The sequence below is a fragment of the Drosophila pseudoobscura genome, chromosome 2 (assembly GCF_009870125.1).
Source record: "Drosophila pseudoobscura strain MV-25-SWS-2005 chromosome 2, UCI_Dpse_MV25, whole genome shotgun sequence".
Classification (NCBI taxonomy): domain Eukaryota; kingdom Metazoa; phylum Arthropoda; class Insecta; order Diptera; family Drosophilidae; genus Drosophila; species Drosophila pseudoobscura.
Genome location: NC_046679.1, coordinates 12225624 through 12248034, shown reverse-complemented (window position 1 = coordinate 12248034; position 22411 = coordinate 12225624). Strand labels below are relative to the sequence as shown.

The following is a 22411-nucleotide window of genomic DNA, read 5'->3' as shown; positions in this document are numbered from 1 at the left end:
TTATGTGTGGTTCGATTTTATTCGGTTTCTTTTTAAGATTCGTTGTTAATTTATTCGTCAAGAGAGCCCAAGAACCGTATTAGGGGCTTCCGGGGTGGTGGTGGTGTTTGGTGTTGTGGTGTGGAATGTACATAATTCAGAGAGAAAGACAGAGTGAGAAAGAGAGAGAGAGAGACAGAAAGAGGGACAGAGAAAGAGAGAGAGAGCAAGGGCAGGGACAAATCGAGGATGAGATATTGCAAAATAATGAGACACAAAACAAAATCAAAGATAAGTAAATGACTGATTCTGGATGAACACAAGACCTAGCGCAGCAACATCGATAAGAAAATGACATCGAACATCGAAAAGAACATCGATAGTCGCATATCGTTTATCGAACAGAGTTCATTCAACACCCCTCCTGCCTGACAGAACGAAAACAAATATGGAACATCGCCCAAAACGGAGCGAGAGCGAGATCGAGATCGAGATCAAGTGTGTGTGTGTGAGAGAGAAGGAAATATGTATATAGCTAGAGAGAGAGAGATATCGAGTGAGTGAGTGAGTGAGTAAGAGGCAAGTGTTTCCATTTATAAGTATACAAAATTAAATAAAATTTTCAATCGTTTGGCCAATTCCTGTTTTCTTTTTTTTTCATTCTTTTTGTTTCAATTTGTAGCTTTTCGTTTTTAAAAGTAAATAATTAAAAATACATATATATTTAACTTAGATGACGTAACTTATGGATGACTAAATTATAGTGGGAGGATTTGTGCTTAAGAAGATCTTAGAAATTTCAACTTACCGTTAAGACAGTGCGCTTGATGTTTAAATTTTATTATTGTTTAATTTCAATGTTTTCTTTTTTTATATTCAATTGGGTGTGGGTTTCATTTAGTTTTAATTCATATTTTGAATTTTGTGTAGTTTAGTTATAGTTTTTAGTAAGTACCTAAGGACGGGGCTGGGATTTCTTTTGATTTTTTTTTGTAATGAAAAGAACTGGAATTTGATTTGAAAGAGATTTATTAAGTAAAGTTAAAGATTTTAAAGATTGATTTATCCTTTTTGCATATATATATATTCATATATATGCAGGTGTATTTGTATATATGTTTATAAGTGTTTAATAATTGGATTCATTGCTTGATTGGCTTCTATGGCTAATGTTTTAAGTACATTTTCTCCGATTTGTTTGATTGTTTATTCTTTAGCAAAGCACTGAACTCTTTCGATATATCGATATTCGATAAATTATGATATTTAATCTGTTTGCAACTCTAATCAACATCGGTGGGTGTTTTGCCAAAGATACGGTTACGAATACGGATCAGGAGAGCGCCCCATTTCGTTGGCGGGCTCTGGCCAAACGGCTCGGAATCGGGCGCTGTCCGCGATAATTTCTGATCAGCAAGACTTGTGATATACTCGGGGGATTTCGAGAGAGAGATAGAGAGGGTTTCTCAAAAATAGTTCTGCCTGACAGATATTGCTTTTGGTTCAAGTCTTGTCGTTGCTTGCCTCACTCGATGCATTTCATTTAGTTAATAGTTATAGTTTGTATTTATTTTGGACGTTATGGCCTATGGACTAGAAGAAAGATTAGCTAATATGGCACAAAATGACACGAACAATAATTAGTCAACATTCACTACAGCACATGTTAAGAGTCGAACTAAAGAGCTAAAATAATAACTGACTTGGAAATCGATTGGAATTCTACATATAATACTTGTCAAAGTTTCCCTCCATTGAGTACTGGTCTCGGTATACATAATTTGATATCGTGATATCGTAATATCATTATCTTTTTGGTTTCTTTCTTTCTTTCTTTGTTTGTTGTGTTTTTACTGATCTAAAAAAGCGTCTAAAGGTTCATACGTTTTAACGATAGAGAATTCAATGTCTTGTCTACGATTAGCATTGATATATGCATATAGTTTATAAGATACATAAGTACATCCTCGCTCTAGAGTTATTTATTTATGTATGTTCGTATATTACGTATTCGGTTCTTGGTTTTGATTCGATTATTTAGATAGTTCTGAAAACCTTTTTGATTTGTTTCACTCTTCTTCCGCCCTAAACATTCGTCTAATGGGAGAGAGGGGACATAGAGACTGGGCCCTAGAGAAGTGATCACATATGTACATAGTGGCTGAAGAAGCGGTCCTTGATGTCCGCGTGCTTGATCTTGCAGTGGGCCTTCATGTTGTCCCTGCGCGTGAACTTCTGCCCGCAGACGGGGCACTCGTGGCTCTGGGGCCGATGGATGTTGGCGTGGTGCCACCGGTTCGACACGATCTTGTTGCAGCTCACGCACCGGTACAGGGTGGGCAGCGTGCCCGACAGCTGCACGAACAGCGTGGAGTAGTCGATGTTGTGATCCCTCCGATTGGCCGCTGCGGCGGCGGCAGCTGCGGCTGCGGCTGCTGCGGCCGAGGAGCTCGATCCGCTCGAGCTGGAGCTGGGCTGGGGCGACAGCGGGGCGGACACTGAGGCTGGTGCGGACGAGGATAACGATGCGGATGCGGATGTGGAGGCTGGCTGATAGTGCGGCGAGGCCTGGGTGTGGCTGGGCGGCGGTGGCAGGGGCAACGGAGGCGCATGGTGATGTCCATGGTAGCCGTGATTCGACAGGTCCAACTGCTGGCCGGTTCCATTAGTGCTGCCGTAGCCCTGGTCGCGGTACCCGCTGCTGTGGCTGCTGCTGCTGGTGGCGGGCGGCGAGTAGGCCGCCTCTGCGGGGCAGTCCACCAGGGAGCGGTGCAGCGGCTGGTGGGGATGCGAATGAGGGTGGGCATAGTGGGTGGCCATGTGGTGCTGCTGGCGGCTGCAGCGGATGGCGCGCATGTTCAGCTCCTTGCACTTGTACTCGCAATTGTAGTTGTTGTCCACGTAAATCTCCGAGCCGGACCCAGAACCAGAACCAGAACCCGAGCCGGAGCCAGTACAGGGCCCGTCCTCGTCTGGCGGTGGCGGGGCATAGACCACGGCTCGCCTGTACTTCGGCGGCGTGGCATGGTAGGAGGCGACTGCTGCCACTGCCACGGCAGAGACTTTGTCCTCCGCCTCTTCCGATTCGAGCTGATCCTGCTCCTCGTCGATGTCCATGTCCCGATCGACATCCACCTCGTCGAGAGCCTCCTGCTCCTGCTCGAGGTCCGGCTCCCTGGCCTGATCCTGCTGATCCTGCTGATCGAGCTGTCGCGGATTGTTAAAACACTTAACGCGACCTGCAAACATTTGCTTGTTTCATATTAGGCGTCATCACTGTGGGGGTGTGGAGGGGGGATCGGTGGGGGATCTGGGGGATCGCGATTCCCTTGCATTCCATGCGCACAGTGGGCTAAAGCCAATTGTCTGTGGGGTGTCTATGGGTGGGTGTCTCTAGGTGTCGCTAAGTTCAACGCTAAGTAGCCAGAGTAGGAAGTAGGCAAGAAACTCGTTTATAGGGTATATAAGATATGTGTGTATGGATAGTATATATATAAATATATACTACGAATATATATAGTATATAGGCTGGGTGTGTTTCTGTGTGTGTCGGTGTCGGTGTCGGTGTCTTTGTGTGTGTGTGTGTGAGGCTGTGAGGGCTATGCAAAACGACAACAGACAGCTACTAGAGTTGGTTCTTTTCGGAACAATCTTTGCGTGTACGGGCGTGTGGGGGGGCAGAACATAACGGTAAGAACGAAGGAAAGAAAAACTCAATTCAAGTGAACGGCATTGACAATGACGGTTGGGGTGGGGGTGGGGTGGGGTTGTGGGGAGGCTGCGGCTGCGGCTGTGGAAATCATAATTTACAAGATCGCTCGCTGGCAGGTGGCGGGTGGTACGTGGAGGTCTAGGAGGAAACAAATCAAGAGTCTTAATCTAATTTTGTGGTGTGGTTTTTGGCAATCTATTGTATTGTAAACTGGAAAAAGTATAAACTCAAGTTGTGTAAATCAAGGCTGGTCTTAAAGCTAGGGCGGCATCTCGATTCGGTTCGGCAGGACATTATAGCTCTAAAGTATAACAATTCAGCTAAATTAATTGTACTTTTGCATCAAAGCCAATCAATCAATCAATCAATCAATCAACAGTGTGAAACGGATCGGGAGACTGGGATAAATCATAAATGAACTAAATGTAAATCAAGGTAAAATCAACTTTTGTCTCGTGTCATTTTGTGGCATCAACAATTTTGTTTTTTTCGTTTTTTTTTCGTTTTTGGGCGCTCTTATCTTATAGTTCTGGCATTTGGTATTCAAAACTTTATAATACAGTTCTCATCGTACACAATGATATTATTTCTTGTTCGTTTCATGAGGTGGTGGGAACGGATCTTTCGGGTCTTTTAGTACTTCAATGTTGCAACAGATTTTTAGCCATACTTTGTGGTACACATCAATATATATATATTTATATGTATATGTATATGTGTGTGTGTGTGTGTTTATTATATTATTACATATTTATTTTATATGAGCAAATTCCAGTTCTCTTTTTTCAAAAAAGGGTGATGGTAAAAGGGTTTGGGGGCTTGGTGCGGGTTCTTTTAGCTGTAAGGTAATTTCAATTTTGGTTTAAATTTCGTTTTAATATTTCTGTGATTTTGTGAGGTTTTTTCTTTGTATTTTTCATTTCGTTTGTGCGCTATCTGGAGCCAATGTGCGTGTGTTTCTCTCTGCTTTTTCACTTTACCGTTACGTTCGAGTGGAGCTGCTCTCTCGCTAGCGATCTTTGGGGGCAGACACAGAGATGCAATCAAACAAGCACAAACAGACACATACACAGACACAGTTAAACATAGAGATTGAGAGAGTGACAGAGAGACAGAGATACAGAGAGAGAGAGAGAGAGAGAGAGAGTAGGCAAAAGAAAGGAATAGTGGAATATTGGAATACACTTAGTTAGCTTTGGAAAATACCAATTGGAATAAACAGACAGTCAGAGTTACGGTTATCTCGTTACAAACAGTGATCTTCACATCAAATCATAAATGCAACAAATGTTAGTAGAAAATATTCAAGGGAAGAAAAAGTACAGGTGTCTGTAGCTGTGTGTGTGTGTGTGTTTCTGTGTGTATGTGTCTGTGTGTGTGGCAGTTAAAAAAAAAACAAATAAAACGACATCGATTTGGAAGCTGTTTTGAGGAGGCGTATTCATAATATTTTCTGTGTTGACCAACACTGAAATTCTATCGATAGTTGGCTTGCTTTTGGTTTCGTTTTCATTTCTTAGACAATAAGTTGCAACATTAAAGACGAACAGAGAGATTTTGGAAAAATTTTGTAGCGATTTTGGTTATGAGATATGTTTTTGTTTTACATTTACTTTCTTAAAAAAAATGATGGATAAAAACTGAATGAAATTGGAACAGAAAGCGCGGCAACTTCTACGTTTCGTGTGTGTTTTTTATTGTTTGATTATTCTTTATTATTTATAGATTTTTTTTGTTTAATTTGTTTTTTTGTGGTTTTTCTGGATGTTGTTGTTGTTGTGTGCGCCAATTGATCTATTAAACTGAAATGTTTCATTTGGATTGGATCGGTTCGGGGGTTGGGGATGGCATAACGGAGGCATTTTCGACTACGAACTAATTGGGGGGTGGGGGAAAATTCCGATTGGTCTTAGGACTAAATTATGATAGCAGCGGCGGCGGAATGAAGAAGATGGGAAATCGATAGGTCGATAGGTTAAAAACTAAAAATTATACGTATAAAATTAAAATAAATCGATACATAAACGATAATTGTATGTGTGGGAGTGTGTGTATGGCTGAGGTGGTGTGTGTGTGTGTATGTGTGGGGGTGTGGGGTGTCTATGTCTAGGTCTAGGCGTCTTAAAACATGCAACATGCGGCAAACATACAGCAAAAACTAAACCGTATTTACGATCAAGTCTCGGCTCGAGTGGGGAAACTCATCCTAAAAGCTATTCATACAATACGAGTATATATATATATGTAAATATCAATATCAAATATATAGAAATACCATACGATACGACAAACAACGAAATAATATTTATATTAAGATATGTACGAGTATGTATAGAGAGAGACAGAGAGATAGATAGAGAGAGAGAGATATTCTGGTAGGAGGAGAGGTGTTGATCTGTTGCTCTAGCTAGCACTTTGGGTCGTACTCCTCTTAGGGTCTATCATTCAGAACGAATAGGCTACGGTAAGGCAAAGGATATAGTACTGTACTGTGTGGATAAAACTATGTAGGATTCTGTACTTACAAAGCATAAAAAGAAGTGGGATACTTGTCTCAGGGTAACAGATAAATATATAGAAATGCATGCAGGAACATTCGGGGGAACTACATGTATAGAGTGGAGACAGGCCTTAGTCGGGTTAAGATGAGCAGAGAGAGAGAGCTCTCTGTGTGTAGGATAAACCCTCTCCATTATATACATACATGTACTTCCTGGGGGGCCTTGGGGGAGTGGGTTGGGGGGATCTCTAGGGGGTTTACTCTACTTAATTAAATTAGGATAGTTTGCTCGGTTTGGTTAGAAGATAGTTATGGGGTGTAGAGTGGATGGAGGAACGGAAATTAAGCTACAAATTTTCTACAATTTTTTTTTTAATACAGTTTGTCTTCGTTTTCTTCTGCTTTTGAGTCCAACGTTTGAACAACGGAAAATATATATGTACGTATATGTTTCGACCAAATATATAGCCTTAACACTATATAGAGGGTAGATATATAGTCTTTTGGTTTCGATTTCGAGTGCGTTAGGGTTTAAAAGCTCAGAGAGAAGAAGATCTTGTGTGATTGGTTGGTACTTGTAGTTGTAATTGTGCTAGCTTTGGTTCTGGCCTGCTGATATTCTGATCGGCTGATCTGCTGATCTACTGATCTGCTGATCTTCTGATTCTATGGGGCAGTACTCACCGTCAATGTTGTCCGTCTGATCGAGCTGCATCTGTTTGGCGTCGTTGTGATCGTCGCGCGCGTCCGCCGCCTGCAGGGCGTGCTGCGACAGCAGCGTCGACATTTCCTCCGCGTGCAGCTTCTGCACACCGAAAGGGGGACAGACAGAGGGGAGAGCCAGAGAGGGGGAGAGAGAGAGAGATAGAAAGATGGGGAGAATTGTAGTAAAGTTCTGCTTTTTATTTGACCCAATTGCAAAATGCTGCCAAAGCCGACGCTTATCCTAGATTTACGTTACACAAAAACAGAGTCTAGTCTAGGGCCTAAGGCTAATCCTGAGCGGTGTGTGGGTGGCCAGCCGGCCCAACCGGCCTGGGGCTAAGGGCCGTCCTTGCCCACATTGATGGTGATGATGTCGGGGGTGGTCGACGGCTGCTGCAGCTCCTGGAGCTCCCGCTCGTAGCAGAGCCGGTGCGACTTGCACTTGTTGTGGTGGTTCACGATCTCCAGCCGGAAGTTGGAGTTGCCCTCCACGAAGCTGGTGCGGATGTCGGCCAGCTCGGGGCTCCACTTGCGGCAGTGCTTGCAGAACATCGTGTTCGCCCGCTCGTCGTACTGCAGCCACTCGAACTGGTACAGCCAGTTGGACCGGAAGCGTCCACTCTTACGGGAAGAGCTCCCCGTCGCCACCACTCCGCCCCCCGTTGAGGATGGCGGCAGTAAGTGCTTCCTCTGCTGCTGCTGTTGCTGCTGCTTCTGTTGCTGCTGCTGCTGTTGTTGTTGCTGCTGCTGCTTCTGCTGCTGCTGCAGCAGACGCTGCACGGTGGAGTCGAGGCTCTCCTGCTGGTAGTGCTGCTGCAGGCTCTTCAGCTGCGCCTCCACGGCCTGGTGGAGGAGCATCTGGTGCACGGACTTGCTGCCTAAATACGCCTCGCTCTTTTTCACCTACATGCACGCCGGGGGAAATCAGCTTGAGAAAACATTGTTCTGATAGAAGGAAGGATTTTCTGTTCTTTTGCGTCTTCTGCGTCTTTTTCGCTAGAGACGTAGCATTGTTGAGATTTTTTCTTTTCTTTGTTGGCCGATATTCCGATATTTTGGAAAATGCAAAAACGTTTTTTCTCTACGACAAAACAACCAATCCTTCGTTCTGTTTAGACTCTGCTTTGATTTTCTTAAACAAAAATATACACAAATTTGGCAGCAGCTCTGTGGCTGCTTTGGGAAGCATTTTGCAATTGGCTTACAGTTAGATGGTCAAAAAGCTTTACAAGAATGTTCTGTACTGTACTGTATTATTAGCTGGAACCATCGAACCGGTTCAAAAAAAGAAAAAACCTTAACAAACTAATGCAGCAAAACAAAACAACGATCGTCGAAAGAGGTTCGGTTCATAGATTGACTGATTGACTGCCCCCAGAGTGGGGCACTTACCGGCAAGTAGTCGGGCGGCAGGCCCACATGGTGCTCCCGGTGCTGCTGCTGCTGCTGCTGGGCGTCCATCAGCTCCTGCTTGATGCTCAGCGACTGGCTGAGGCCGCTCAGGGCACTGGTCGCGCCCACATTGCCCCCACCGCCGCCCAGGTGGCCGCCGGTGGTCATCGAGAGCGGCGAGTCGTGACGGCCGCCCGCATCCTCGGACTCCGATGTGCTGCCACCTGTCTTGGGCACGGGGCTCGACTTGAAGTTGCCCTGCAACACGTAAAAGATACGAAAGGTGACATTCAGTAGGCGCAAAAAAAGTAAACACCCAATAAGCAAGCCCAGCATACTCTCCGCCAGGGTATCGTATCGTATCGCTATGACAACAACAATTTGCACGTGTGCCAGCGGTGGAGAGAGCGGCACGTGCCTAGGCCACAAAAATTTCACTCGCTGATAACGGACAGAAATAGCTGAAATACCACACACGCAAACAATATTATTTGATCGTAGATCACTGGCCACAGCTGATAGCAGCCACAGCACACCCCATGGATGGGCAGACGCCCAAGGGGAAGGGCACTCTCATGTGAGGAGAGCGCGCGCGAGGCGCGAGGCAGCTACGCCACAGATACCCGAAAATGTTGATACTGTTTGTTGTTTGTTTGCCTGCCGCCCACCGCCCACCGCCCACCGACTGATAAGCAAAGTTTGGCAAAGCCAACGGCAATGAGGAACGAAGGCCACCCTGTGGGGGTGGCTCGAAACAAGGCATACCCAGGGAATATGCAGTTATTATAGGCTCATCGTATTCGGAAAACGCTAATTCCCAATCGATCTCTTTTGGGAGACATCGATCAGTCGATTATACCTATGACAGCAGCCAGATATGAGTATGTTTTGGCTTTCTTTGGCTTCTTTTTGTCAAGAAATCTACTCAGGTAGAGTGCAACACATATATTCCTCCTTATACTCGTAACATAACTTTATGAATGAACTGGAGAATCAAAATTAAATTGGGGAAAGGTGAAAGAAATACAACGAATACAGATGATATATTGCTGTAGTATCATTAGCATATTAAAGCCAGAATGAAGAAAACTCTTTGAAAACCTGGTTTTTATTCAGCTACTCGAAGAGTATAGGATATACCATGTACATACTTCTCTATTAAGACCTTCCTACAACAAAGTGTTCTATATATCGAATTTAATTTCGGAACACTGCATTTTCGTTAAAAATTTGTTCTATGCGTCTCCAAATCTCCCTATAACGAATATATATATTTTTTTAAATTATCTACGAAAGAAAAAATGTATTTGGGGAAGTCCCAAATTATAAATGTGACGCTAGCAATCGATAAACATACTTTCAGCACTAGTTATTTTTGCGTTAGTTCTCAGTTTTTAGTTAATCTAGAGGTAGAGGTTAAAGCGTATGATAGAGAATAGCCAGAAGGAACAAATAAAAACTGCAGTGGCTCCGCTATGCCTTCCACGCGCTTACTCATTCTCTGTCTCCCTCTCACACAAAACCTTCCTCGTGCAGTGTGTCCGCTCTGGCGGAGGAGAGCGAGATTAAACGGATGTTTTTTTTGTGAGAATGGGGAAAAACAGATAGATACTGAGCATCGGGTATCGAATATCGGCCGGGGCCGCGTATCTTATTCCCTTAGAAAAATAGCATTAAATATTGACAGGTTTTCTTTACAAAACGTCTGATATTACAAAATAAATAAACAAAAGTTCTACTTTTGATTGAATTGATTATAAATTAACTAAAATCATCAAGACCTTGGAATCGTTTACAAAAAACCTACAAAAATCAAATTCAGTAAATTGCGATAAATTAATTAAGAAATTCAATATGGAAATCTGCAAAAAATAATTTCTACAAAAAAGAAAAGGGCAGATATAACAATTTAACAACTTCATTGTCCTGTAACTAATAAATATTTGACGCCTGATTTGATGTGAGATAATTTCTAATTAAATTTAATTGTCAGACAATTAAAATTCCCGAACAGAAAAAAACGCATCAACTTTAAATTGCGGAAGTGCTGAACGCCGGAGCTGGCAGTTGTTTAGGTTTGAGCGCACAAAGAAAAGTCAAACAATTTAATTACAAATACAACAATTATGCGAGGAGACAGTTAATAAAGCAATTAACGAATACTGGCATGTGGGACAAATGCAAATGACAAAAAAAACTGGGGATATGAGCTGTAAGCTGTACGGGATGCATCAGTGCTATCCATCAAATGGGTATTCCATTTCTATCTACGAGAACATATCTTAAACATATTTTGTCAAAATATTTGGTCTTCTCCTGACGATCGTCCCCTTCTATGAAGCTATGATCCATCGTTCGATCGGAACACATTACAGCTCTTCGATTACAGTTCCCTTGTGGATGCTACAAGGATAATAGTAGCGACCTATTATCGATAGATTGCTCACCTGAGAGTCCTGCGGGTAGTGCCTGTCCTGGGCATGGGCCGCGTTCGCATGGTGGCTCGAGGACAGCGAGTTATCACAGTTGGATGATGAGTTCTTACGTCTGCGCTTACTACTACTCAGCTGGTCCACCGGGGTGGTGGAGAGCTCCCTCTCGCGGTCCCTGCTGCTGTCCCGCTCTCGTTCTCTTTCCCGCTCTCGTTCCCGCTCCCGTTCCCGCTCCCGATTGTTGTTGTTGTTGCTGCTGCTGTTGTTGTTATTGTTGTTGCTGGTGTTGCTGATGTTGCTGTTGTTGTTGTCCTTGGTGCTATAATCGAGCTGCAACAGCTCGTCGCGACTGTCGGCCCGCTCGAGGGTGCCCCGCTCGCTGCCACGATCGCTGCATGCATCGCCGCGACTGTTGAGGGCATCGGCGCTGGCACTGCGACTGGCAGCAGCGGCCGCCAGAGCAGCAGCAGCCACCGCGGCCGCCGCTGCCGCACTGGCGCTGCCCACGCTGGGAGATCGTTCGCCGGCACTGGGCGTCGTTAGGCCCAGAGCCGCGGCGGCGGCATTCACGCTGCTGCTGCGCTGCGACAGCTCGTCGCGCAGGTCGCGTTCGCAGCGGGAGCGCAGGGAGTCGCGTGAGTCTCGCACCCCGTCGCCCACCCCGAGGCCGCCGCCCCCATAGCTGGAGGAGGGTCCGCGGCCGGTGGGGGAGCTGGCGGCCGAGTCGCGCAGCTTGTCGCAGTCGGACCGATAGTTCAGATTGTTGTTATCTGTGAGACCGCGCACCTGAAGCAATGCAGAAGGTAGATATTTGTTGTATTAATTTATATTCGCGGATTTTGCAGTGCGACCGGAAGTACAGTCACCGCAGCGAGAATTTAGGAGAATTTTATTAAAGGTAGAGCAGGCCTGTTCAAAGGAGAACTGGTCGGGGTCACCAAAGGTGTCTAGACCAGTATCTTTGCTCCTTATTTGCTTACTAAAATTCTCCTTTTAATTCCCAATTAGTGACTTCGTCTCCCTTGGAGTGTAACCCACCTGCAGGCTTTCGGCCGTCTTGAGAAACATGGGCAGCGAGCTCTGGCCCACATTGACCTCGCCCTTGTACATGAAGTCGAGCAGAGATCGCATCTCTGAGTATCTGACATCTTTCAAGTATATGATGGGATGTGGATGTTGATTCTGTAGGAAAATCGTCTCGAAATATGGACTGCAGGCGGACAGTATGGTCTGATGGGCCTGCAAAACGGGAAAATACATTCGTTATTGATCATCGTCTTGGGGATTCATGACTGTAAGACGTTACCTTGACTGTTTCGCCCTCGCAGGCGAGCGTGACATCGCAGAGCGCCTCACGCTGCAGCAGGGAGGTGAGGACGCCGGTCAGATTTGTGGGATGATTGTTCCAGCGTAAGCAGAATTGCTGGTCCATCGCTCCTTGGTCAGTGTTGTACCTGCAAGAGGTGATAAATGGGTGGAAATTCCATTAGATATCGTGGGATTGCTGATGGGTGTTAACACATTGGACTGGTTTCAACCGGAATCGATTAAGTATTCGCTTGATTAAGTTATTTATCAGTAACATGGTTCGGTTAGGATTGTATTGGAGATTGGTAGGCTCTCTATTTTTGGCCACAGACTGTGTTCTCCCTCTAGGAAACGGAAGCAATTTACTGCTTAAACTGTTATCGTTATCACTCCGCCCATTCCGATGCCGATGCCGTAGCCGATTCCGAGGTCGATTGCGTGGGTGTGTAACAAGAAATGCCAATGATAATTTGTCATTAAACACAATTGTTCATTACAATTGCTGGATGCTGTTCTCAATTATTTATTGCATTTCCGTTTGCCGATAACAGGGACCGCACCCCCCACCCCCACCCCCACCGCACACTTGTGTGGCCAGACTTGGCAGCAGTGTGCGTGGAGTGGCGTGCATGTGTGTGTTTGTGGAGTGTTAATTGCCATTTGTTGCCGCCATGTTTTGCTGCTGGCTAACTGTTAATTACTCAGCCAAATAGACAAGCAATCCATGCAAATTTAGTTGTAAGCCAACCTGAGAATCAGGGAGCGAGGAGCAGCAGGGCATAATTAATGGCCGTTCGGGCTTATCTATGGGATATTTATGGAGCCCTCCGCTCCCCCCGGCCCCGCAAAGAGAGGAAGGTGCACTCGGTGCAGGGGCACCCGAATCTGCTCGATCTGCCCTCGCGCCTACGTGCCTTACACCGGGGCGTAGCCTATCTCTGTGTGCGTTTCTCTTTTACAATTCCCTGGAATCTATCCCTAATCTTAACGGTCTGCGGGCAAAGTTCTAATGGGAAACGTCAGTCCGTTGGCGGGGGGGCAAGGTGGTGGCTGCCGGAGGGGAGCCCGATTTGATAAGAAGCACTTTTGCTTTTCTTTACAATCCATTCCGACCAACGGGCGAGCGTAAACAATCACAACAAGAGAGAGAGAGAGAGCGAGCGAGCGAGAGAGCTTTGGCTTGCGAGAGCTTTTTGCCGGCGACGAAGAACTTTTTCGCAAACGAACGGCAGATGAGAGCCGAAGGCGGTGTGAGGGGTTCCACGTGCGAGAGAGAGATTAGATCGAGTGAGTGCGAGCATAACAATAATAATAATTACAGCTACAGCTACAGCTACAGCTATAGCGGGTGCGTGCGTGTGTGTGTGTGTGTACGTGTGGGGGGCCTCAGCGCTGTCGTAAGCGTTTTTTATTGGCCCGCCGCCCTGCCCCGCAGCCACTTCCACATCCACCGATTACGTTCTTTGTTTGTGTTGCGTTTAGAACCAACGAAAAAAAAACCACACACATCAGCAAAAGCGACTTTCATTTTCATTCGCACAAATCTTAGTTTTTTGGGAGGGGTACAGAGCCCTATATCTGGCGGTAATATGGTAGATTTTGATGGAAGGTTATAGATCTCACTGTTTTAAGAGCTTTTCCAGCACGATTTTCAAAAGAAAAATCATTTTATCTGATTAATCAATCAATTTTCCCTAAGTTTGGCTAATTTGTATAAGCGTGACTTTATTGCATTATTTTTTACAATTTTCTCCCATAAATTAATCAATTTTCCATAAGATTGGCTAAGCGTGTTTTTATTGCATTATTTTTTTACAAATTTTTCAAACGATGGAGTCTATTATCTACTACTGAAACTATAGTTGTTCAAAAGTTTCCAGAAACAAGATGATTTTCCACTCAATAGACAGCAGATAGCAGGTATCTCATAGTCGAAATGGGTGCCGCCTGTCTTGGCGCTCTCTTGTAAATGTTTTTAAATTGTGTGTGAAAACGAATTGCGAATCATTCTCATTTGGTAGTACAATTCGTTTGCCAGATATCTATTTGCATATATCTATATATTCATATACGTGTATATACGTAAATCTTTGCAGGCATTTCACAAAATAGATCTTGGATCTACTATGAAATGCTGTAAAGATGGATATATCGTGGGAGGAGACTAGAAAAACTATAGCATAAATTATTAGTTTATAGATAAGAGGTTTTTGATAACAAATAATATACGATGACATCATAAATCGGTTGTAAATTTCACTAAAATAGGTCTGGGAAACCCGAAAGTTATCTGTGAATATATTTCCGTGGTTAAACAAATCGACAAGCAATGACTCAGTGAATATTAACTATATAACAAGGTACCTTTGGAAGGTTTTAGAGGGAATATACTGGCTAGCAAACCGCTCTGTAATCACTATTATGAACCGACCCACAAAACCCAATTAAATATCCCCTAAATACATCACTTAGAGCCCCACTTCTGGCTGTCATTCTATCCGCCTGTCCCCCCCACCAAATCTTAACTTTTTGTTTGCTTTAATTACTTTACTTTTGGCATAAAAACCAAGGGGGGGGATGGGTAATAAAAGAGATCGCAACTTGGCCAACGCCGGCGCCAACAGCGACACAAAAAAAAAACAACAAGCCAAGCATTTTTTAGATACTTATACCCCCTCCCCCTCCTCTGTTTGCATTCGCTGTCAGCACCAACGCCGGCGTCAACGTCAACGTCAACGCCAGCGTCAGCGTCGCATGCGATTGCAGTTTTTATTTTCACTTGCGCTTTCAATGCAAATTTGCAATAAAAGCAAACAAACTTTTGTTGCCGCTGCTGCTGCTGATGCTTTTGTTTAATTAATGAGAACTTTTACTTTCGCTCGACGCCGGCTGCGCTGCGGGCTGCGCTGCTGCTTACGTAAATTGTTTAAAAATATTTACGCGCTTATCAGCCGGAGAGAAAGAGGGAGGGAGGAGAGAGGAGCCTGGGCTGCAGGGGCAGGCGATCAGCAAATTGCGCAATATGTTAAATGCCGCTCAACTGCTCCCCCCCCCCCCTGCCACACTGCTGTAACGCCGCGAATCAATATCAAGCTGCAGATACAGCGGCAGCGTCAGATAAAGATAAAGATTAAGATAAGAATAAAAGAAAAACATTTTGTCACGCGTCAACAGCATACTTAGATAATCAACGCTAACTGCCAGTCATACAGGCACAGCCACAGCCTCACACAGATACACGCACACGCACACAGAGGCACAGATACACCCCGAGAGCGAGAGCGGACCACGGGGCGTATCAGTAATGGCCTTCAACTTTCAGTTAGTGGCGCCTTATCGTCCGAGGCAGCGATGCCGCCGCGCTGCCAGCGCCTCTCAGCTGTTATGTTCCGCTGTAAGAGCGCGTCCCCCTCCCACCCTACCCATCCCCCTCCGCTACTCGCACTCGACTCGTAGTTTTTCAATTTACACGTTCTAAATAGTTTGAGCAAAGCCGCACGAGTATGAGTGTATCTGAGAGATACACGAGCACTCGAGAGTGGGCCCCGTCGGCAGAGGGGACAGTGGGGGCAGCGGGGGGGGAAAACAGCGATAATAATTATAAATACAAAGTAGTTTGTTGACGTTTGAGGTTCGTTTGTTCGCTCGTTCGTTGTTCGGTTTCCAATTTTCGCTCCGCCGCTGCGCTGCCGCTGCCGCTGCCGCCGTCGCTGCTGTTTATCTTTCGACTTAGAACTTTACATGTTGGCGTAGGTTGACCGCTCCCCGCACCCCGATTTCCCCACCGCCTGTGAGCGCTGTAAATTTACCGTTTGCCGTGCCGTGCTGTGCCGCGGCGGGGTTCAACGAACGCTGAACGAGACGACGGCGCCCACATGGCCATTACGACGCTGGTATCTGTCAGATACAATTTGGGCCTCAGAGCAGATCGATAATTGCTTTCGTTACGCGGCTGCCCTTCAGAGAACATAAATCAATGCTGAAAATCGCACAAAGATGCGTTTAAACCGATAGCCAAATGAATAATTTGAATTTATTAATACACACACACAGATACAGATGCACAGCTACAGATACACTTACACTTACACATATGCAGAAGGCAAACGAGATCAAGATTAGCGCCCCGGTTCGCGGTTCACCTTGACTCAATGGTCAAATGTGCAAAATGAACAACAACTTCATAGATACGTAGATACATAGCTGCTCGGACTACGGGCAGCATGAATCAGCATTTGCAAAAGGTTTGGCCAGCCTCAAAAGCAGCTTGTAAAAGATGAAGGTCGCCTGTTACAGATACAGATACACACACATAGATAGAGATGGAGAGATAGATTCATGATTGATTAAGCTCGGCCTGTAAACAGAGGCCAAAAACTCCATTTAGCCTTTGGCTTGGGGCTTGGCCGGACCGCGAAAACCATACGAATGTTGAGCAAGGTCAAATGTAGGAGGTTGCTGGGCAGAAAGGCCCAGCCGCAAGTGGGTCACGATGCCAGATGCCAGATGCCGGACACCCGATGTGGGGGCGGACTGGGTGTGTGCGGTATTAGGCTAATGGGTCTTACAGGTTTTCGGAATCAGTTACCTTCTTTTTTTTGGGGCCCACTTGGGATTTCCAGTTATTCCAGTCTACAGAATTTATGGCAGGTCTTGAAGGGAAGCCCAGCACAGTGCCTGCCTATTGTTTTTTCTAAGACATAAAATCCTAGGGATAGGGTGATGAATCGAAGACTGACCGTATCTTGGCCCAAATACAGACCAATCTTGGAATGTAATGAGTGTTTTCCCTGCCCAAAGAAGCCATCAAGAGATGGAGAGGCCTTTTCGAAATGATTTCAATTCGCATTTCCACTGTTGACCATTTGTTTTGTCTCCCTGGATGCTCGGTGCCAAATAAAATGGAAATTTCCATGGCATTTACATGGCGACAAGCGGCCAAAAGCTAATAATTTCAGTTGTCGCTCGTTGAGAGATATTTTTAGTGGCAAGCAGAGGAGGAGGAGGCGGAGGGGGTCGACCATTGCAGGCCAGGCCACCAAAAGATACATTTTACATTTTGTCAGATACAAATGTGTTAATTGCCTGGCAGTGCGTGGCCAGGAATAGAACGCCCACACGCAGATGCATCCCCAGTGCACACAGGAGACACCAGTGCGAATCTGTGTCGTGCAGCGGCGTGTGGGCGGCCGAGAAGTGCGAAATAGTGTAAAATGAGCGACAAATGAAATTAGCCGCCTGCTCGCAAGTCGCGACTGTGTTTAGGGGCACGGTGCACAGTTCGTGCTTCCCCGTGGAGATGATGTCATCTCTCTCTCGCTCCCTTACTTTCTTTCTGTAATAATTACAGTTATGCGGTGTTACTCTTGTGGGTGCCCCAGAGCCATAATCTGGAATCCGGCCAAGCGGCAGCCTCTCGCTCTCGAGTGCCTGGCTTGGCTTTGAAGCTGTCCACGCATCTCGAGGAGCTGTCTTTCAGCTGTCTGCCGTGCCGTGGGCCGTACTCGAGATTCGATTGGAGACCCCAAACGGCAGCCTTGGGGTTGGACGGATCTTTGGGGCTTCCTTTAGACAGCGACCAAATTTTATTGGCTGCTAAACGAAGAGCTTGTCATTGGGTCGTGCTGTCGAAATTAAACGAGGCGTATGCTTAATATATTATTGCGCATACGTCACGTGGTGCACGGCAACGCAACTCAATTAACACACGGCGAAGCAGAGGCGTCGCCAGAGCCTGTATGCAAATTGCATTTATCGAAATAATTAAAATTTATCTTTTTGGCAAAGGCAAGGAATTACAAGAAGTATCTACAGACATATGTATCTGCTCGTTCGAGCAGCTATTGCGCCTGGCCAATTGCGTCAAGTGTCTCTGTGCCAGACACTTTTTAGGCAATTAAATTTCGCTAATTTCCCCTTGATACTCGCGCATTCAGTAAGGATGATGCACAAATTCTGACAGTTGTTGGCGTGGGCAGCCGAAATGCATGTCACTCCTCCGCCCCTCCCCGCCATTCCGTCCGTCCCCACTGCCTGCCTTGCCTCGGATATTTGCAATTACAATGACACTCTGGTGGATGGTGGAGAACGCTGCTCGGCTGACCCAAATTCGAACTGACGAACACACTTAGAAATTGTCTGCGAGAGAGCAGCGACAACAACTTGGATGGCACTAAGTACACGCAAACAACATGACAAAACAAACAGCCAGCGAAGGCGTATATATCTTTCTATACTGTGTGCGTGTGTGTGTGTGGGCCCACTTAAACCCGGCCAAAAGCAACCTCAGGCGGCACATGAGCAATGAGCAGCGCGCGCCTCCGCGTGGGCAGACCAAAGCTGCCTCGCAGTCGTGTCGGTGGCAACGTCGATCGCCGACATGTGGCCCTAATTCATGCGAAAAAAAAGAAAAACCTAAACCTCAAGGTATTGAGTGGTTCGAAGGGAAGGGCTCCATGGAGGGATCATCTTCGTATCCTTCTAAAGGTCATCATCCAAGGAGATCAAAACAAAAACATCCCAGTTCTAATATTAAACTTGACCAACAAAACACGCCCCAAAAACAATACTTATAAATAGATGGAAGGAGGCAAGAGGAAGAGCGATTATAAATATGCAATCCATTCGGGGCAAACAAAATAATTTATGTTTTTGTTTGCAAATACTTGGGAGGTATTCGGCATTTGGCGTGTCTTCCGATCTGTCCAAGGTGCGGCGGCGGGATGTAGGTAGAGGTCCATTTCGAAGCTTTTTTTTTCCTTCAGCCTACCCTCTCCCTCGGTCTGCCTCTCTCTTTCACTCTCGAAATTTATTTATAACACACGAAAATAAACTGCAAGAACAAGCAGAATTTGCTAAGGGAGCAAAAAAAAAGGAAGGAAGGCAAAGGCAAAGGCAGCGTAATGGGCACAAACGCTAGAGATGGCAGCGTGAGGCACGAGGCAGCACGATAGAAGATATCTCTCTTCAGACGGTCCATCTCTAGGACTCACAGAAACAGCCGCAGATCCGAGAGGCAGATCATCGTTTCTCTCCCTCTCCTACGACGATGGGTGCCTGGGTGCCTAGGCTGATATGTGTGCCACACACAGAGGCATAACCCAATAGGGTTGAGTCCCAGCCCCCCGGCCCCCTGCCCGCCCTCCTGCTATACTCTTATACATCTTATACAATGGCAGAGTGTGCGGCGGGGCAATATTTGCACAGTTGGTGCGAAACAAAGCTCGCACAGAAAAAATGTTTTGGCTGCGCTGCCTCTTGCGCAGCGGCAGGAAAAAATCCACAAAAATCACACAAAAAAATGTATAATAAAAATATTGCATAAATATATAAATAAATAAATAACACGGCGCAAAAAGGTAACAACAATGCAGTGCCTCTGTGTCTCTGTGCGTTGGCCGTTGAAGCGTTCTGGTTCGGTTCTGTTCGACGTATTTTTTTATTATTTTAAGGCCCCAAATATGTATTGTAGAGCCCCCCACCCCACGGGGGGAGAGTCACTGAAATTTGTCAGCTGTGTGGCGAATGGAACGAGAAATGGGTGTGTCTTGGGGGGCTAATCCTTCTCAAAAATGCAAGCTCTATATAATATTTTGTATTCCATCTCTGGGTAGGAATATCTTGGGTATCTGTAGCACTTTCATAGCTGAAAAACTTGATCAGAACTTCCCACAATCATATTTGTGGAATCTATTGACTCCCGATGAAGAAAGAGAAACGAAAGATCTTGTATTTCTGAAAAGATAACCCCTAGAGGTGGTCTGAGGGTTCCAGCTAAATCTGTCATCGTTCAGTTCCAAAAATATGATCCATAATAAACTTACGAATTCTTTGGAATTCTGGCAAATCAAAACCCAATTTATTCCCAAGAAAAACATCTAAACCGACTAAACCCCAGATTATATAATAAATGTGGAATGAACTCTGACCCCCAGTGCCATTCTGATCAAAGTTAGGGCTTGTAAGCGCCCCCAACCCCCTTGGGCACCCTCTAGATAACCTTTCTTTAAAGGGGGGTTTTATTTTTGTGCTCATGGGTGGGTCGCACAGGGCAGGGGCTGTGAAGGGGCGTGGTCCGTGCTCGTTTGCCTTTAATCTAAATTGGCACACAGTAATGACCGTGTGTGTGTGAGTGTGTGTGTGTGTGTGTGAGCGATCGCCCATGTCTTCCATATACAAATGTTCGTACAGATATCTCTCGCGATCTCTCGCACTCGCCGATCGCCTCTCGCCCTCCCTCTCCCTCTCTCTGTCTCTCTCTCCACTCCTTGGCGCTGTTCTGCCTGGTTCGTGCACACCCTTAATTGTGTAAAATAAATTGGCGCTGCCAGCAAAGCTGTCGCTGTCGCCGTCGCCGTCGACGTTGCCGTTTGACGTCAGCTCAAAGCTTTTTTTCTTTCTAATTTTTTGTTGCTTTTTTTTTGGGTAGCACTCTTTTTGTTGCTATAATCGCGCACAGATTGTAAAAATTTAAATTTATAGATAATTTTCGCATGTTTTAGGTTTTTCGTCCACACACACACACACACACTAGAACACTCACACACACACAGATACTAGTGTAAGTGCTGCGCTGTGTGAAAATATTTCGTGTATATTTTTAGAGATAACTTTTACGCATGACTTGATATGCTAAATTGAATTGTGTGCCAGTGCCAGAGAGGGGGCGGCCAGGACGGCGAAATACCTTTATTTTACATCGTACACATACGCGCACTGCCAGATACGTAGGTAGATAATAGATGGCCATTCGGGCAGATAGTTGGGATCGTATGGGACTCTGATGTAAGTGATCCGAGGGCTGCCACGTCCCTGGGTGTCTGCGGTGTAGTTGTGTTCCACAGATAAGAAACGTCAAATATTCGGAAATTTTAGTTGTAGGACAGTTGAAGGTAGCTTACAAAAACACCCTATCTATAGGGAAGCGAATGATTCTCTTTCAAGAAGGGAAGAAGGAGCCAAACCTAGAGAATCACGATCAGATATTATTTGTAAGGGTTCCTTTCATCTCTTTCGAATATTCCCGATTACATAACACTCGCCCGGCGATGCCCAAGTTCCACGGATTTGTATGGCTCTAAGGATTTTCCCACCCGCACATAGACACTGACCCAAATCGGATGGAATGCCCCATTGAAAATTCCCAGGAAAAATAAACCTTATCTGCACTTGTTCGCACTCTGTATATGCAACACTGTGTATCTCTGTGTCCGTGTGGTGTGTATGTGAACGTATTACTTAATGCGCCGCACACTCGGGAGGGAACTTTCGCTTTCATTTCGTTTTCATTCTATCCGTTCCGCACCGCACCGCTTCCGTTCCATTCCATTCACATGAACATTCCCATTCAGCCAGACCCGCGACTCGGGGCCGGGACTGGGTTGAGACAGGTCGTATACTTGATGTCCGTACGAGCACGGCGGATACTAACCTTTCCCAGAGTGACTGCAGCAGCCAAAAGTCTGTGTAATCCAATTTGATGGGTTTTACTTGGCGGTACTCTGTCGGTGTGTGAGAAGTACAGTTGGTTCCGGAAATGCTATAATCCGTTCCGTTCCTCTTTTGATTTGGCGGCTATCCTTCGGTCTGGGATCGCAGTTTAAACATAAAACTTTACAACTACTACTATATCAAGGCACCACATTTTTCTCAACGATCCACAGTGATCGCTACAGAATTTTGATTTGATTTTGTATTTTTATGGGCAAAATATTTTGGGTATTTTAAGGCACAGATTTCGATTTTAGCACTTTTTTGCCGAGCAGTTTTTTTTTGGTGGAGGGGGGGGGAACTGCAATTTCTTATGAAATTTGAAATTTCATTCAACTTTTTTGTTGTGTATATTTTGGTTTGAAAAGTATCCAAGTTTTTGTTTTTCCGTGTTTTCCCCAGCGGTTGGGTTTTTCGCGCGCGCGTATTTGTGTGCGTGTGGGAGTATGCACCGAGTACGGTGTGTTGTGTGCGTGTGTGTGTGTGTGCGCGTGTAAGTTTGTGTGAGTGTGTGCTTAGAATCCGCGCAACCGCAACCCGGTGTCCGACGCGTATCTGCCGCGCAACATGTTCGTAATGTTCAGTTCGCGAGAAAATAGGTTAAGAGTGCCGCAAAACGCGCCACGGCTGCGTTGACGGCGACGGCGACAGAGGCAGCGGCAGAGCTATTTGTGAATTTTGAGCAAAAACTAGAGGCACGCGAGAGCGTATGTGTAGGCTGATCTCGTGCTGAGGCAGCGGCAGCGGCAGCGGCGGCAGCAGTGGCAGTGGCAATTTGCAAAAACGTCGCCGCAGTCCAACTAGAAAAAGGCGACGCGACGCAAACGTAAACGCAGCAGCAGCAGCAGCAGCAGAACACAACACAACACAACAGAGACACGACGCTGGCGTTTG

At 45.7% G+C, this 22411-nt stretch overlaps 1 protein-coding gene and 1 long non-coding RNA gene across 5 annotated transcripts in view; both read right to left on the bottom strand.

The window, feature by feature from the left end:
- Window positions 1-22411, bottom strand: part of LOC4801442 (sex determination protein fruitless-like) — a 94615-nt gene that overhangs the window by 9999 nt on the left and 62205 nt on the right. For 2 of the 4 annotated variants that reach the window (XM_033377062.1, XM_003736466.3), the window contains exons 2-6: window positions 12027-12174; window positions 11759-11959; window positions 10736-11506; window positions 8289-8546; window positions 6876-6996 (exon numbers count right to left, since the gene is read on the bottom strand). In XM_033377062.1, the coding sequence (XP_033232953.1) occupies window positions 6876-6996; window positions 8289-8546; window positions 10736-11506; window positions 11759-11959; window positions 12027-12174 (1499 nt within the window). Of the gene's footprint in view, window positions 1-1539; window positions 3219-6875; window positions 6997-7073; window positions 7800-8288; window positions 8547-10735; window positions 11507-11758; window positions 11960-12026; window positions 12175-22411 lie in introns of those variants that run through there. The other 2 variants (XM_003736464.3, XM_003736463.3) reach the window with 2 other exon arrangements.
- Window positions 16030-16659, bottom strand: LOC117183362 (uncharacterized). Its single transcript, XR_004468525.1, has 2 exons — window positions 16617-16659; window positions 16030-16561 (listed from the first exon to the last, which is right to left on the bottom strand). It is a non-coding gene; the product is annotated as an uncharacterized lncRNA (long non-coding RNA).